This window comes from Daucus carota, chromosome 1 (assembly GCF_001625215.2).
Source record: "Daucus carota subsp. sativus chromosome 1, DH1 v3.0, whole genome shotgun sequence".
Classification (NCBI taxonomy): domain Eukaryota; kingdom Viridiplantae; phylum Streptophyta; class Magnoliopsida; order Apiales; family Apiaceae; genus Daucus; species Daucus carota.
The window spans coordinates 20,984,297-21,002,106 of NC_030381.2; the positions used below are offsets into that span (position 1 = coordinate 20,984,297).

The 17,810-nt window shown below is 33.7% G+C and overlaps 2 protein-coding genes across 4 annotated transcripts; one reads left to right on the forward strand and one right to left on the reverse strand.

Annotated features, from left to right (window-relative positions):
- The first annotated feature begins 2,538 nt into the window (after positions 1-2,538).
- LOC108205296 (probable mediator of RNA polymerase II transcription subunit 26c) lies at positions 2,539-5,644 on the forward strand. Its single transcript, XM_017375196.2, has 9 exons — positions 2,539-3,417; positions 3,723-3,791; positions 3,922-4,004; positions 4,083-4,153; positions 4,244-4,299; positions 4,382-4,415; positions 4,501-4,631; positions 5,126-5,213; positions 5,312-5,644. The coding sequence occupies exons 1-9, from the start codon at positions 3,031-3,033 to the stop codon at positions 5,419-5,421; spliced, it is 1,029 nt and encodes a 342-aa protein (XP_017230685.1). The 5' UTR covers positions 2,539-3,030; the 3' UTR covers positions 5,422-5,644.
- Positions 5,645-12,991: 7,347 nt separating this feature from the next.
- LOC108223244 (uncharacterized) lies at positions 12,992-17,810 on the reverse strand. 3 transcript variants are annotated; one of them, XM_017397433.2, is made up of 3 exons: positions 17,300-17,810; positions 15,340-16,813; positions 12,992-14,274 (listed from the first exon to the last, which is right to left on the reverse strand). In XM_017397433.2, the coding sequence occupies exons 1-3, from the start codon at positions 17,688-17,690 to the stop codon at positions 13,227-13,229; spliced, it is 2,913 nt and encodes a 970-aa protein (XP_017252922.1). In that variant the 5' UTR covers positions 17,691-17,810; the 3' UTR covers positions 12,992-13,226. The 3 variants fall into 3 exon arrangements, with proteins under 3 accessions (XP_017252922.1, XP_017253000.1, XP_063948904.1); XM_017397511.2 differs by having other exon boundaries at positions 17,252-17,441; XM_064092834.1 differs by having other exon boundaries at positions 17,233-17,441.

The window sequence follows — 17,810 nt, forward strand, 5'->3', positions numbered from 1 at the left end:
ATGTTACTTTTTATCAGTTAAATATGAAGAATTTATGTCTTGCCCTCATGGTCTCAGCTTAAGATTGGGGCTTTGGTGGCCACAGTTCGAATCCTCTGCATTGCAAATTTATGTTTTGAACTATAAAAGCCCAGTGCAAAATTTTTTGCCAAAAAATTTCTGCCCCCACATCAGGCTAAACCTATCTCTGTCCCTGCTAGTATGGGGATAGGAGGGAGTGATTAGACCTCACAACTCGTTCGTTTCGTATACTTTCGTGTCGTGTATCTTTTCGTGTCGTGTACTTAAAAACCAAACACAAAATCGACCCATTTAGCGTCCATATATTTTTCATGTTCGTGTACCTCCGTTTTCGTGTCGTGTTTCGTATAAAAGTGTCTTAAATATTTTAAGGGGTTAATTATCTAGTTGGTCACTGAAGTGGGCTTAATGTATCAAATTGGTCACTGAATTCAAAACGGTATCAAGATGGTCACTGAAGTGGCCATAAATATCAAACAAATACCTTGAAATATAAGTTCAAGCAGTAAAATATTATTTATAAAGTTTTACACATTATTTTTGAATCTTACCAAAACCAAGTAAAAGGTTACGATTTCTAATATTTATGATAAAATATTTAGATTTTATCAAGTTTATTTATTATTTATTTTTAATTAAAACAAAGAAAATAACTATACAATAAAATATAAATAATATATAAACTTGGTAAAATATAAATATATTATTTTAAATACTAGAAATCATAACCTTTTAGTTGGTTGTGTTAACATTTAAAAATAATGTGTAAAACTTTATAAATAATATTTTTACTACTTGGACTCATATTTCAAGGTACTTGTTTGATATTTATGGTGACTTTTGTGACCATCTTGATACCGTTTTGAGTTCAGTGACCAACTTGATACATTAAATCCACTTCAGTGACCAACTTGATAATTAACCCATATTTTAAGTATGATTACAAACCGATGTTAAGACGGTCAAATACCGATCGATTAAAACTAACAACGCCAAACATTAATTTGCTAACATTTTTTAAACTTCCTAGTATAGATAACATGTATAAACTACATAAAAATTGTGATTATTGTTTTAAATTAACAAATAAAAGAGTGCAGGTTGAAACCAAATGTCCATGGTGTCTTACATACCAAGAAACGGATATACATGTTTTATTGACATGTGCATTTGCAACAACAGTTTGGAATGAGATGAATCTACAAGATAAAATTTCTATACAACCTGGAGATACGGTGTTAGATGTTTTTAGACGAGTGTTTGCAGGATGTAATTGCGAGAAATGTGGATTAGTTGGGCTGGTGTGTTGGAGTTTATGGTATAGGCGAAACAAATGGGTTTGGGACAAGATAAACACATCTGTATTTGGAATAAAGGCAGCTGCTTTAAATTTGTTAATGACCTGGAACAAAGTTCAGGATCAGCGCTCACAGGCCTGTATTATAGTTAGATCAGCACCTGCTGCGAGAAAATGGGAGAAGCCATCACGCGGCTGGACAAAAATAAATGTGGACGCAGCAATTTTCGAAGAGGAAAATTGTTTGGGTATCGGTAGTGTAGCTTGCGATGAAAATGGGAAATTTGTAATGGCTAGGAATGGGAAATATGAAGGATTGTTACGTCCTAAAGAGGCTGAGACTTTTAGTCTGAAAGAAGCTTTGGTCTGGGCGAAAGAGATGAATTTAAAAAAAAGTATCTTTGAGACTGATGCTAAAACTCTTGCAGATGTTTTCAATGGAATCCGAGGAAGATCTTACTTTGATACTATTGTTATGGATTGTGTTGAGTTATCTAAGCACTTTGATGACGTGCTAGTTGTTTTTATTCATAGGTCTGCGAATGGTGTGGCTAACTTGTTAGCAAGAGCGGCTCATTTTATGTCAGCCCTTATCCATCATGTAATTATATCTGAATCAGTTTAATCTATGCAAGTACGTTTTTCTGTAAAAAAGAAAAAAAAACTTATAAAATCAAACAGATAGTATGGCGCCTTACATCATTCTACTTGGGCTGCCAAGTAATATTTTCCTCTGTTCTAAAAGTCGGTGATTAATCACGATTAATCACCGATTAATTCCTGTTCCGTAGCTCGCCGAACTGATTAAATCTCCGATTAATCACCGATCAATCCGATTAATCCCCGATCAATTCAATTGATCTCCGATTAATCCTTGTTCCGTAACTTCACCGATTAGGTCCGATTCCCGTTTTTTACAACACTGATATTTTCTCATAACTTCTATTTTATGGAAACTAATATTTGAATTTCGTAAATAAAAATGATCAAATAACAATGTATATATAAATATGTTTTCTAAATACTTTAACTACGTCCAAAAAACAAAAAACAAAATGAGGGCAAGATATAAAATAATTTAAAGTATCACATGCTTAATTTCAACTTATATGATGAATATTACTAATATTTTTTAATTGAATAAACAAATATCCGTACCAACTACTGTTCAACTAATCAAACTCTACCCTAGAGGCCTGGACAGCTTTCCTCAAAATATTGATGCTTCACAGCTATACACACACAATACACACACATCATCACACATATTCCAACAATAATATTAAAATAAAATAAATTACTCCTCCTATAACACACTGAGTCAGAAATAAATTGAAACAAACAGATTGAAATTCCATCATCATCATCCTCCTTTTCTGTACCTGTCAAATCTTAACCTCCATTAATGGCTGCTCAAGCTTTTCCCATCACCTAATCATCATCACACACAGATCTAATTCCTTGTCCTCTCCTTCGTCGTTTCGATCATCCAGATTGTCGTTTCGTCATTTCGCTCCTCAATTAGATCTTCACAATCCTCTCTTATCCATCGTTATAAGTTGAATCATATATATATTTATTTTAGATGATTAAGTTTATATTTTGTTGAATTATTGTGATTAATTTGCATTATATTAAGCAGATCTTCGTGGTGTAATTATAATAATTGAGAAAGTAGGTTTATTTTGTTCGGATAGTGTTGTTAATTAGAAATGGATATAGATGAGTTTCGGAGGATATTATCCGACTCAGCAGTAGATATTTGGAGTTTTATAGATACGGCGATAGCGGTAGCGTCGTCGGATTACGGAGAAGAGCTGAAGGATCGGAGAGATGAGATTGTGCAGAGACTTTATGCGTGTAGGAATTGCGGCGACCAAGTAAATGAGCATAGGAGGATTGTGGAGCCGGTGGTGAAAGTGGATAACAGTCAAGCTAAGTTGAAGCACTCTCCGTATACTCCGCAGTCTGTTCATAGAGAGGAGGATGTTGATGTTGTTAATGATGATGAGGAAGAGGATCCGTATGCCGGTTTGTTTGATGATGATGAGGAGACGAGGATATTGAGGATTAAGGACCAGATTGAAGATCCTGACCAGGTTGCTTGCTTGCTTTTTAACTGATTAAGGAATGATAACTTGTGATTTCTATAGCTTAAACCGGTGATTTGGATGCAAATCATTAGATTGATAATTTGCATCCATATTATTCTGTACAAATCACAAGTTCCGGGTTAAAGCTGAAAGTTTTTTTTTTAAATGAGAACATGATTTGCATCCAAATTTCGATGTAAAAATTAGTGGTTCTTGGTTATAAGCACAAACCTTTATGTGTTTTATTTAGTCAATGTTCGTAGTTTGAATTTTGTGTTCGAGTTGTCTAAGTTTGATGATTGTTGTTTCAGACTGAGGAGTCTTTAGTTGAATTGCTTCAAGGACTTGCTGATATGGATATTACATTCAAAGGCCTTAAGGTAATGACTATTTTTGGCACTAGTTTACTTTATACATTTGTGATTGTAAATGTTAACTAGTGTGCTTGTTATGTACTGTTCAATTGTTTTGACAATTGCTGTTTCTGTTTATTTTTGTATTGGTGATTAGGAAACTGATATAGGGAGGTATGTAAATCGGTTAAGGAAGCATGAGTCGAATGAAGTAAGGAGATTGGTGAAGCAACTAGTGAGGTTTGGACAATTCAATACTGAGAAAACTTCTGTCTGATTGAATGTAGTTGGGAGTTAATCTGATTATATGTTTTACAGAAAATGGAAAGATTTGGTTGATGAATGGGTGAAGTTGAACCCACCAGAAATTCCATCTTCTACTATTATTGGTAATTAACTGCGCGATTCTCCTAATTCTTAGGCTATATTGTACAACTTTGTTTTTGTCTAAAAATAAAGTTCCTTAATGGTGGAGGCAGCTGATGGAGAATCACCTCCAATGAACATGCGGAGGAATCTCCCAAATGGTCACCAGGTGACATTCTATAACCAAAGGCTCTCTGCTAAAATGCTTGTTGTAAATTCTAGCTTACTGAGATTTAAACTTTTCTTTTTAGGTCCCTGATTTTGCATATTCCCCTAATCCAAACAGTAAGTATGGAACCTGATTCAAAGATGATCCTTTTTGTTCTCTGATTATTCCTCATTTATTGTTCTGTAATACCTATTGGTGTAGATGGAAGCTCTGGCTCAGAAAGGAATAATTCAGAGCCAGAACAAAAGCCAAAATCTGTTCCTAGAAGAGAATTAGTGGCGAAACCTACCTACCGACCTACTGCTGGATCTGCTTCTGCTCCTCCTCTTAATGTAAGCTTATGCACTTAGTAAATTACTTTAATATGTTATCTTACATTCCGCATACTTTGGAGAGGATGGAAGTATTATATGTTTCGAGGTTAAAAAAAAATACATCCTAACATTATTAGTGCTCTATAGTTCACGAATTTTTTCAAACTGACATTAATAATGCTGTGTAGTTCATAAATTTTCTTCGGGCTGATATTTCAAGCTAAAATTTTAGAGCTGCTACTTAGTTCATACATTTTCTTGAGCGGATGTTTCTTGCGCTTCATAGTGTGAATACTGTTGCCTTACAAATAGAGCATGAAACTGTTGCCAATGAAATGCAAGTGCTTGGTTTTCTGTAGTGCGGGGAGGATTAGTAGAAATGTTATGTTGATTTTTATTCTAATTGATAAAATATTTGAAGCTGGTCTCCTTGTGTTCTCTCCTTTTGGCTGCCAAATGGAGTGGTATAACCATGTGCCATGTTTTCTGAACACTATTTTGGCATTTTGCAGAGACCTCACAAGGAAACAGCCATAGATCCTGATAGGCTCGCATCAGCAAGAAAGAGGCTTCATGAGAACTATCAAGAAGCTCAAAATGGTATGAATAGTTTCCACCAATAATTTTTGTATTCTTTGAATAACCCATCCCTAAGTTATTATCATTGACTTGTATTATTGCCTTCTATATTTGTGAAGCTAAAAAACAAAGGACGATACAAGTGATGGATATACATGAGATACCTAAGCCAAAGAATGGTTACATAGCCAAGAATAAAGGTGGCTTTCATGGAAGGAACCATAGGTGATTGGTGCCCCTAATATGTGACAAATCTCCAGCAGTCAGCTGGTTACATAAACTTATGCTTGCGCGAACTTATACGCAGTTTTCTTTGCTTGTTTGGGGCAACCAGGAACCTGTTTATCCCCTCTTTCTGTTATTAACCCGGGAAAATAACAACTGCACTCTAATTTGGTCGGGTCTTATTTATAAATTATATATATATTCTAGATAAACTGAAATTTTGCTCATCTCAAACAAGTTTGTCATGTCTTTTTTTTAAGAATATATACTCTATAAGACTATAACTATAACTATGTGCAATATATGTTTTTCTAAAACTGCATAAAATATGTTTTGGTTTGTTGATGTTTTAATCAACTTTTTTTTTTTTATCAAATAGGCATCCTACTCCTGCATAGACTTGCATCGTAAAAATGATTTATTCAGCGTAAATAGTTTCAGACATTTTTAAATGTATACATTCGCCTGCTGTAGCTTCTTGTCAAAATTCTGAATATTTTATTTATCCAGATATTTATATTGTATGGTGATTAGTTTGTAGTACTGTCACAAAGAGATTCAAAATCCAGACCTTTTTAGATAGAAAGATGAATTGTCAAAATTCTGAATATTTATTTTGTATGGTGACTAGTTTGTATTACTGTCACAAAGAGATGCAAAATCCTGACCTTTTTAGATAGAAAGATGAAGTTATGTTTTATTACTCGATTCAGTGGTGGCAGCAGATGTGAACTGTGAAAAAGTAAATTTTGTCTGAGAAAAGACAGAGCATTTGGTCAGGGGCTTTCATACGGAAACCTAAAAGAGAAAGGGGATCTAAGATAGTAGTAGTTGTACTTGGTTCTTACAAATGTACTTACACTAAACGATACGGACTCCTTTTTTTAGGAGAACAATATTCCGGATTCGATTTTTCAATGACATGATTTAGCATACATTATTATGATATGGTGCATTCTATGTGGGTACTCGTTCTCGTTTCGATTATAAGATGGTATATTAAGATAGGGTACATTCCTTATAGGTGTTAGTTTATAATAGATTTAATTACCGAAAAAATTATTAAATTTTTATGATTTTTAACCATAATACTAATTTTGTTGCAGAAAAATGCAACTAACTAATAGAAAACATATTTGAGAGAACCCAATTTTAACCATGATTAAATGGATGTCCCAGGCAACATTACTAAAATTTCATTTTTTATAATTTTTGTTTAAATATTTACATAATTCGTTATACACAGACCAAAGAATTATTAGGGCTACTCATAATATAATTTTAAATTATTGTCTGCTAAATAATTAATTTAGTTTAGTTTACATTTTTTTTAATTAGTAAGAATTTACTCTTATTTTAAAATTACATATATATATATATATATATTAATATTAATATTGTTGAAGAATTATATTTATTATCAAAAATCATAGCATTTGAATTGTTTGTTCTTTTAGATGAATTCTTGTTCAATAAAGTTTTATTATTCAAACAATTGCTAACAAAATGGATAAAAAATATATAATATTTTTTAAAAATCATGTAGAAATCTCAAAATACTATATATATTATATGTGCTTGTGTAGGTTGTACCCGAACAAAACACATTTATCATATCCATGTTGCAGTAATATATCGACAAAATTAGTAACACTAATTCATAAAGCGATCAAGAGTTTGAATAAATTTATAAATTCGATACAATTATTTATATCACATGAAAAATTATCGCTACACAGGTATCCAACAGGCTGATTGTGTTTCAAAAGAATCATGCTAACAGTGTCCTCTACCTTCATACATAAATTATGATTCGCTCTATATCTGTGAATTAGGATTTTGACCTTTTAATTGGATCATAAAAAATTAATAAAATTCACATATTAATTAATGAAATTTTTTTTTGCGTAGGAACCCGCAGCCGCTACCTTTCGGGATTAATAACTTGATAATATATGTGGCATACATCTCAATTTTAACTTAACCGTGGTTATGGATTAGTGAAAGTGGGTTTTCTGAATATAATTTTTTAAAGTTACTTGCATTATCCTGCAATAAATATACTATTATGGTTAAAATGAAAAAAACATGATAGTTGTATAGTTTTTTGGGAATTAAGTCTTTATAATATTCATATGTGGGTGACTATTAAGGTCGTAATTTTGTGATTGTCGGATGAAATGTCTAATGATGAGATTATAAAACATTCAACAATTTTTAATCGTTGAAAGTATGTTTTTAATACTTTTAAAACCGCATATTTTTAACGTTTTTAAATAGCTGGGCGAAGACTTATCTTGGAGGTTGAAAAGGATTGAAAAATCTCGGAACTCTCATACACACATATTTAATCTCGAATAGATATTTGGATTCGTTTTATCTAAAATTGTAAATCTAAAATTGTATGGAAGAGCTTAGGGAACTTTTATGCACACACATGTTATCTCGAATAGATATTTGGATTCATTTTATCTGAAATTCTAATGAAGAGAGCTTAGGAGAAGAAGAAAAAGAGTTGCTTAGATGAAATAAAAAACACATTTATGATAAATCTCATAACTTTTACAAACCGAGTAGCCATCAAGTTAAAAAGATGAAATGTAGAATTCGGCCTCATATACGCAAACATGTCAACATGAGACTAGAAATGCTTGGCTCCATCAAGTTAAAAGGATGAAACGTAGATTTCGGCCTCATATACACAAACATAACAACATGAGACTAAAAGTGCATAGCTAGTTGGTGAGGCAATAACTTACCAAGGCGATGATCAGTAGCTGGTCCGAGAGGGTGATCAGCCACACTGGGACTGAGACACGGCCCAAACTCCTACAGGAGGCAGCAGTGGGGAATTTTTGAAGTTTAAACTGTCTCAACACCTTATATAAATGCTACTACTCAACAATGTAATAGCACAAAAGCGAAAGCCTGCACTAACAAGAAAAATGCACCTCCAAATCAACATGTTAAATAGGCATGATATGACCTCAAACTCCATCAAACACACCTTTATAATATGTTATATTATGATGTGGACCCTTACCATCCCAATGACGCTTACTAAGCACCTTCCCATTCCTCTCCCCCTTCTTATACGATTATATCTGCGACCACCATATACAATCCCAAACATACCTTCCCATTCCCCTCCCCCTTCTTGTACGATTATATCTGCGACCACCATATACAATCCCAAACATGTCGGCTAGACTTCCTAACAGTTGTCCTGCGACCACCATATACAATCCCAAACATGTCGGCTAGACTTCGGGTCTGTTTGGGAGTGCTGTTAAAAATTGCTGTGCTGTCAGAATAAGTGCTGGTAAAATAAGTGCTGTTGTAGAAATCAGATAACTGTTTGGTAATTTTTTGATATTAACTTATTTGAGTTATAATATAAAAAAATAATAATGTTTTTGGTGAGGTTTTATAATGAAATCTATAACAGCATTCTGCAAAAGCTGAAAAAAAGCTTTTTCCAAAAGCATGGGAGGACCTGCTTTTTCTAACAGCAGCTTTTCAGCTAAAAGCTGCTGTTCGGAAAAGCTGCTGTTCGGAAAAGCTGCTTTTCGATTTACCAAACAATTTTTCACCTGCTTTTCAGCAAAAAGCTGCTGTTGCTGTCTGTAACAGCAACCCCAAACAGTACCTTCCTAACAGTTGTCCCTGAACCCCTGTATGGATATGCAAGCACTCCTGACCCCACAAATATATATATGAATTGCTACCACAACAAACACAAGATAAGGGCCCATTTGTTTTAATCTTATCGAAGATGAATGAGCTGATAATGATTCGGTCATTTAATTCAGCTTATTTGAAAAGTACTTTTTATAAGAATGAATCATAAACTTCTGAATCCCCCAGTTCCAAAATATCATCTGAGCGAATCATGTAGGCTTGTAACTATAATATCACCTGCTTTTTTTAATTCTTCACGCACTCGTTAATTAAAAAATAATTTATACAAGATAGAGTATGGAATGAATATTTTTAATATTAATAACATTCATGTAAATAAAACTTGAATTTTTAATTCTGCAAATAGCAAGAACAACTCCAAAATTAAAATTAATCAACAAAAATTTAATCTACTTTATTAAAATATAAACCAAGTTAATATTAAATATTAAAAAAAAATTATATCATGTTGACTAAATGAAATAATATCCTATCAAGAATACAAGATAGTAATTATATTAGAGCTTTATTTATATAATTATTAATTTTATATAAACTTTATTATTTTTATATAAAATATATAAAATTGTATGTCGGAAAAATATCAATCAGATAATTTAGATATAGAACCTTAACAAACAATATCATCGATAATGTATTCAGACGGCTTATTGATTTGGTTGATTTAGATATGATTTGTCAAATGACCCCTAAGTTTATGTATATAAAGCTCTCCACTCTGAATCAACCATAACCTTTTATCATACTTCTTATGGAGGCAAGTGAACTTAATCCACTAGACTTGCACCAAGCTAAGCATCATGAATCTCTTAATTTGTCAATGGCTCGAACCAATGCCTAATAAACCACACTCTAAGGTTTTCAATAGCAACGCCTGCCATGGCTCTCCCAATATAGGCAATCCAAGAACAAAACCAACATCATGTAGCGTAATGGTCATTTTTCCACACCTCATTAGAAAAAAATATTGGTCTCTGACCTTCAACGCTCAATAAGTTTTAAAACCAATGTTGTGTCATTCTGAACTTTCGCCTCCTAATTGGCAAATTGGCCAATCCCAACCTCATGGAATAGCTCCCTCTGTGCATATGAAAGAATCCATGAACGCGGGAGTCAATTAACACGAAAACACTCTATAGCCCGTATCTCTAACAGCCTACATTATCGCTAACATAATAGGAGTTGTCCATTATAATTGTCCTCCTAAGAGGTCCTGGCAATACATCATTCTCCCATCAATTTACAAAAAAAATATTATATTAGTACATTCACAATGCTTTTATATGATTGGATGCATTGTACGGTCATATAAATGAAAATGTAAGAGGTCCGAGCATATCATTCATAAAATGCGTACATTTTCATTACTTGGTATATAAGAGCATCTAAAAGGGGATTAGCTAAAATGGTTGGATTAAATAATATAAAATCATGTTTATGTAAAAAATTTGTTGGACCTCTAAGGTGATATTCTTCGATGGTGTTAGCTATATTTTAAAAATAATATATTATTATTATTTTCAAATACAAACGGTTATGATTTTTTTTACTAACCGAACCAGTTGAAATATTTTTAAACCTAACGAACGAAAATAATTGGATATTTTTTTTGTCAGGAAATAATTTGATATATTAAATAAGCAAACACAAGTCTAATACATTATATTCGCACATTAAAGTCAAGTACATAACATGAAAATAAACTATGACATATCTTTTATTATCCTGGCTTTGAGTGCATCATAATATCTGGCGTGATCCGATAGCATTTTACTGGTGTCCATTGTCATGATGGATGCTTCATAAATCTGCCTCTCTCGCTCTTCTTTTGCCGCTCCAACTCCTCCTTAATTAAGTATAGCTGCAACTCCTCCTTTTGTAACTGCATCATTTTCTTTTGCAATTGCAAACTCATTTGAATTGATTCACTTCTTGAAGAAGCAATAGCCAATGCATCTTTTTGCATTGTTTTGAGAATTTCCGAGCCTTCCTCATCTTTTGCTTCGTTTGCAGCTTTTGTTTTTAAATTTTTTTTTCATCTTTCCTCTCAATTGGACGTTCGATCATATCATCGGATTCTAGGCTTATAGAAATCTGACCATCTACTGATTGTGAAGATGCATCTTTGTCTTTAGTTGATTTGTTTTTTTTTTTTTGCCAAACTAGCTTGATATTTTAATGAGAACTGCAATGCATTCTAGTGACGTATGGACATAAATTTCTCCTTCGTTTCCCGCTTATACATTTCTATTGCTTGATTGACCTGTACAAAATAAATGTGTTATTTTATAAATATTTAAACTTGATCTGGATCAGTTAAAAACCATCTTAATTGCAATATCCCTTCTATTATAAATACTTAAATATGAAACTAGTTATATAAATAATTGTCTATAATTATCTGGATTTCTATCTACTAGAGAAGCATATCTATAAATAACATCCCAGTGCAATTTCATCATTAAAGACCATAGGCAGATCGGTACCTCATCTTGCTCACTCAATTTACTTTGATTTCTTCCGAACATTTGATGGTCAAAATCAATGAATTTGACGACTTTTTCATTAATTGTGCACCAACGATTATATAAAGAATTTGCACTTTGATCACTTTCAAGCCCTTCTTTATTTTCCTCATAATTATTCCAATTTCAATTCCAATAACATGTATGCGTTTGATTATTTCCTTGCACCGGATCTATACCCACAACTGAAGATAAGCAACATATCTTCTTTTATCAGAAATTTTTTTGACCTCATGCCCTTTCTCAGTTCCGAACCCTCTCTCTCGGGTTGATTTTGAGTTTGCGATTAGGATTTAGATCGAGAAAACATCATTTCCTCATATTCCAAATTTGAGTCTTCATTAAGTAAATCTACAAACGTCTTCATTTCTATATTTACATCACAAGGAATTAATCCAAACATGTCAAGACACTAACCTAAAAGTTGAAATTTTAGAATTAAAAATCAAATTTCAAAAACATTCACAATAAACTCCTCTTGCAATTTTCAATAAATAAAAGCAAAGACCATTTCAGGATTCAATATTAAACAAAAAAATCAATTCATAGCAAGAGAAAAACAAAACAGACTCACGTACACATGCAAATGAATTCAAACGCCGGACTTTCTAATCTAAAATCATAATTGAAGAATATTTTCAAAATACTCACTTGACAATTCAACCAAAAAAAAGACCATTTGAATTTTCAAAAACATACCACAAAATTTACCTATAGCGAGATAAAACTAAACCTATATATGTATGTATATAAATATTAGCACAAAATGATTGAAGCAAGAAGTAAAACTATGATTTAGTGAGTTGCTGAAACAAATCCCGTACATTACCGATGTACGTATTATCTTTAGATTTTGAAAGTTTCATATAATATTCTATTCGTTTCAATTTACATGTCCACTTCTAAGAAAATAATTTGTTTCAAATCAGTTGTCCATTTCAACTTTTAATGCAAAATCATATTTTTAAAGTCAATTCTACTTCGCTTATCTTGTTTTATATTTCCTATATCAATCTCATTTCACATATATGGTCAGTTAATGCAATTAATTTGTGAATATTTACTTTTCTTAAACTGTGTGATTTTTTTTTAAGTGGACATCTAATTTTAAACGGAGAGAGTAATTTTTTCTATTCTCTCGTTACACACTTGATGTTGTAGTGAAAGTATTCGATGAAAGCATGTAAAAAGTGTACATCAATTTGCACCACATTTTCGTACTTGCTTTTTTCTATTTTTTTATGTACATATTTTCCTACATCAAAAAACACCATTTCAGTTGATAGGATTATCAAACATTTTTTAAGTTATATTTTTCATTCCGTTTAGTATTAACCATTAACATCATAACTCTACAAATCCTACTCGTAAGCAATAATTTAGTTGATGCAATGTCTGTACAATACGAATCTACACATTTAACTCATTAATTAAGTGGCTAAAATATCCCATCTATATATCAAAAAATGAAATTTCTGTTTCTTAATCTATCCTCAGCAGCAGCAGAAGCAAGCAACATTCATCAATACCCATTACCGATATAAATTCATGCCCAGAAGATAAACCTAGATTCACCTCTTATTTAAGTCGGGACCCTTGATTCGGCCGCACTTTCACCTGACTTCATCAAGCCCCCCCTTCCTTGATCAGCAACAAAAGAATAGCTCTTGCCAGACTGCGGCTTCTGGCCAAAGTTACCCCCACGACCTTTCCTAGAACCATCATTAACCATGTCATTCACATCTATCAGTAAAGATCTAGCATTGTTATCTTCCTTCCCATTATGCCACGTATCAAGGATTTCCAGCAATGAATTATGTTTCACTATTTTTCTAGGCTGCTCTTGCCCTTTTAACCCTGATAAATATGAGTTTTCTGCCTCCGTATTAGAAAATTCATCATCTGATAAGGTATCATAATTATGATCAACAGGCCGGATAACTGCTTCTTTCTTGATCCGACTTGACCTTTCCATCTCATTTCTCTTTGAACTATCATGGCAAACTGGCCCAAGTTCCTCCCATGGGAAGTCAAGATTTCGACTTTTCACTGACTTGCTTACAGGAACACTGGAAGAAGTATTTTTTTGATCAAAAAACTTCATGACTTTGCTTAATCGAATATCTGGTTTGATGTGACTGGCATCAATTTTCACCCCGACCATTATCTGTAACAAGCTTCTTAAGTTTAAATATCCCAATTTATTCACATCCAGGGAATAGCCATATCTCTGCAGGAACAGGTTCTTAAAGCATCTTATATGGTAACCTTCAGGATATGTTTTCACAATGTAATCTACAAGCTTCTGGCAGTCCTGTATAATCTGAGCTCTGGGGTTGATGGGTTTTTCTTGAACTGCTGGAGGAACATTTGTATTTTCCCCATCTGCTGGTAATTTCTCTGATTCAGCCTGCGACTGAGTATCTACAGAGATTTTTTTCACCCCATTTAACTTATTAAACTCACTTTCAAATGACAGATTGAGTTTAAAAGGATACTTCTGGGAGGGGTTTTCTTCCACCCATTTCTTCTCTGAAATTAACAAGTCCACCAAGCGTACACAATCATAATCAATAATATATCGGAGAACTGCAGGACCCTGATTTTGCAAATTCCACGCCATCTCTTTTCTGTCACATTCCAGATCAAATAATACCATTGTCAGTAATAGATAATAATTTCTAAGTATTTGTCCACAATGGTGAATAAGAGTCCAATCATAAACGATTGTAAATGTACATAAAAAAAAAAAAGGTAAGAATCGACATTATTCAATTATTGATTTATACTGTCCAATTCAATTTAGAGGCAATGAGGCAGTAAAGAAGAATATGGGACATAACAGTTAACATAACACAGAACACTCACAGAATGTTTAAATATTAGAACAAACCAAACTGGTGAAATTTGTACTTAACAGGTAAGCTAGCAAGTAGCAAACTGTCAAAATGTAAGGGTTCTTCATTAAGACACTGAATTTCTTAGCTGGTCATTAATAGCAAATGACGGAGCATTTTACAACTTATACCGCCGGTAAGAATCTCAAAACAATTGCAGAGCCCATAGAGTAAAAAAAATTACAAGAAACACATACTCAAATTGAAAAATATGACTTGATGTAAGCTCTCACTTTATAATTCATTCCATTCCAATGGGGACAAACTTTCAGTTATTTGACTTGAACATTAAATTTCCAAGTGCAGTTTTCCACCAAAAATTCTTTAGCAGGGGAAAATTATTGATAAAACATATCAACTAGTATCGATGAGAGAGAACAGAACCTAACAGTCTAGAATTTGAAATTTCAGGGTCAGATTTTAACTGGTATGATACACCCAATCAGAACTGAGCACACATTTAGCACTTAATTCAGTAATCACAAATATAATTAATAGTCTGATCATACATTCCATTCTCACTATTTATGCTGACATCAAGCTAACCAGCAGCTAAATAAATTGTGCTGTTTACTAAACATGTATTGTAAACCGTGTTCAGGATATGAATTCTAATTCATGCAAAAAAAAAAAAAAAAAAAAACCTTTATTGATGACCTAATATTGGGAAAAGAATACATTTTGGAATGAGGGACTTGCATAGTAAAATAACTAAAAGTAACATGGATGCCAAACATAACTAAAAGTAACATAAAGCCATACATTTAAGAACTTACAATGAATCAAGAAAGAACATACCTGGACTTTGACCGCATCACCAGATTTGAACCACTAGATGTTTGCAAGAAAGCAACCATATCATCCCAAAAAGAGTTTGTAAAGACACCCTGCTCGTTGTCATCAACCTTGGTAGTGGTTACGTTATCACTACTTAATTTAGTTGAATTATCAGACTCTGGGCCCCTCCACCACCTAATCATCTTATTGAGAATTCCTGGGCCTCTAGTGGTTTCACAGCTTGTAGCCCCATTTTCGTCTATAATTGTTTGCTCTGTAGCTGAAACCTTCGGAGATCTCTGTATTGCATCAATACATTGACAAGTGGATTCCACACACTCTTTCTTCATATCTTCTATCCTCTTATTGTCTTCATTCAGAGTAGTAAGATCCTCTGGTTCCACATTTTTATTCGCAGAAGCAGTATTTTCACCATGCAACCACTTTCCCCATATTGTTCTGAGAAATCCAATTTTAGAATCAGGACTCTGTCCCTCCAAATTGCTCATGGATACTTCAGCACATTTTTCATTTTCAGCAACTAGAGGGGGATTCGGAACTACTTCTTGAGGTCCTTCCACATTCTTTAATTCCTCTGACTTCATTAAGTTTTCTTTAATGATTTCAGTACCATTTACCTTCTCAACAAGGGGAGAGGTGACTAGAACTTGTTTTACTGATTCTTTAACCTGTTTTCGTGACTCTTTCAAGTTTCTTATAGGCTCTTTGACATTGGCGTTTGATGAAATAGGAAATGATGTCTTGTCTTCCACGCGTGAAGAAGAGCTTTCACTATAATTTATATTTTCTGGAATGTTTTTCTTTAGGTCCTTATCATTGGTAACTGTTTCTGCGTGTATGCCTAAAATTCCCTCACCAGTGGGTGCAATACTTCGGACAGAGAGCTGGCTCTCACCCCAGGACTGAATCTTCAGAATGTGTGAATTTGATAGTATAAAACAGGAGAATTCTTTATATCCATACCAATCTTTATCCAAAGGCACGTTATTCTTTCCCAACTCTGAATGAAGATCTGTGATAGATATTCCCTCAGGATATAAGTTCACTACATCACGAATCTGCTTCACAACAGTCTTTGGAACTGGACGAAGCTTGGGTTCCGCATCTGACAAACCATCAGCACGTGCAACTGGTTGTGCAGTAACAGCAACCGGGTTATCAAGTGGTAACTTGTAGTGTCCATACCAAGAACCATAAGGGCCATCTGGCGGCTGGTTAAAATGCTTTCCATCAAGATCTTCTCCTTTAAGCAAAGACTTCCAGAGCCACATGATACTTGCAGCACTGCGGAGAACCACAGGAGCATTCTCTGAACTAGAAAGCAATATATTGTAATTGCTTAATCTCAAGCGGTGTAGAATATTGGCAAAATCTCCGTCGGTAGATATCAAAAAAAGATGTGCTGGTGGAGGATTCTGTGAAACCCAGTACATAAGGTCAACAAGTAAAGACCTGTCAGCACTGCTCTTTCCACCTGCATTGCAGAAAAGATTTATATAGGTAAGTTTGTATCCATGAAAAAAATTTAGATCTTATACCATTAAAAATCAAGTAGGACCGCATCATATCCATGATTCCATATATAGATCAACCATTAAAAATTAACATTGAGTTTTATTAAACAACATAAATTGCCTTACTAGTTACACCAAATAATAAGTTTTTTGCAATGACACACACATATGAATTAGCAAATTCCTATCAGAGCTGTCAATCATCAAACCAAACCAAACATACACACAGTCTCTAAGCTCATAGAGCACAGTCTGTCGATAACATCAGTACAAAAACAGTAATAAAACCACAGGCATAAGCACAACATATATATAATGTCATGTCACAAGCATTAATATATCATGCTACAATTCTCCAATAAAATTCTCGAATACGAACATTATTCACAACCACATACACAAAAACAGCAATTGAACAAAAGCAGACAAAGATCAGAACACCAAACCCCTGGGAACATGAGTAAGATTGATCCCAGTCGACGACAACGCCTCCTGATTCGATCTCGACAGCTGCATCACATCCCCAAAAGCCGTGATCTGCACCGGCCCTTTGATCCCATTCCTCCTAACAGCAGCAGTAAGATTCTGAGCCACTCTAAAAACATTAGTCCCGGCAGGCAATGTGCAATTCTCGATGTCCCACCATACTGAAACCCGTAAAAGCCTACTCTCCTCCTCGTATCTTCGAGAAGGGTAATGCGAATGAGAGTGGAACTGGGGAGAAGGGGTGCTTGAAAATTGGGAGATTCGGAAAAAAGGGCTTCTGGGTATTCTTGAAAAGGTCAAAAGATCTAATTTTGATAAGCAAACAAGTGATTTTGGGTGTAAAGGTTGCATCTTTATGGGGTTTTGAGTTTTAGGGTTTATGAAATCAAGTGTGATTGAGAGTATTTTCAAAGAATTGTGCTTAAACCCTGTGCTAAACCCCAAGGCAAGTGCAGGTCATGTGACCATTTC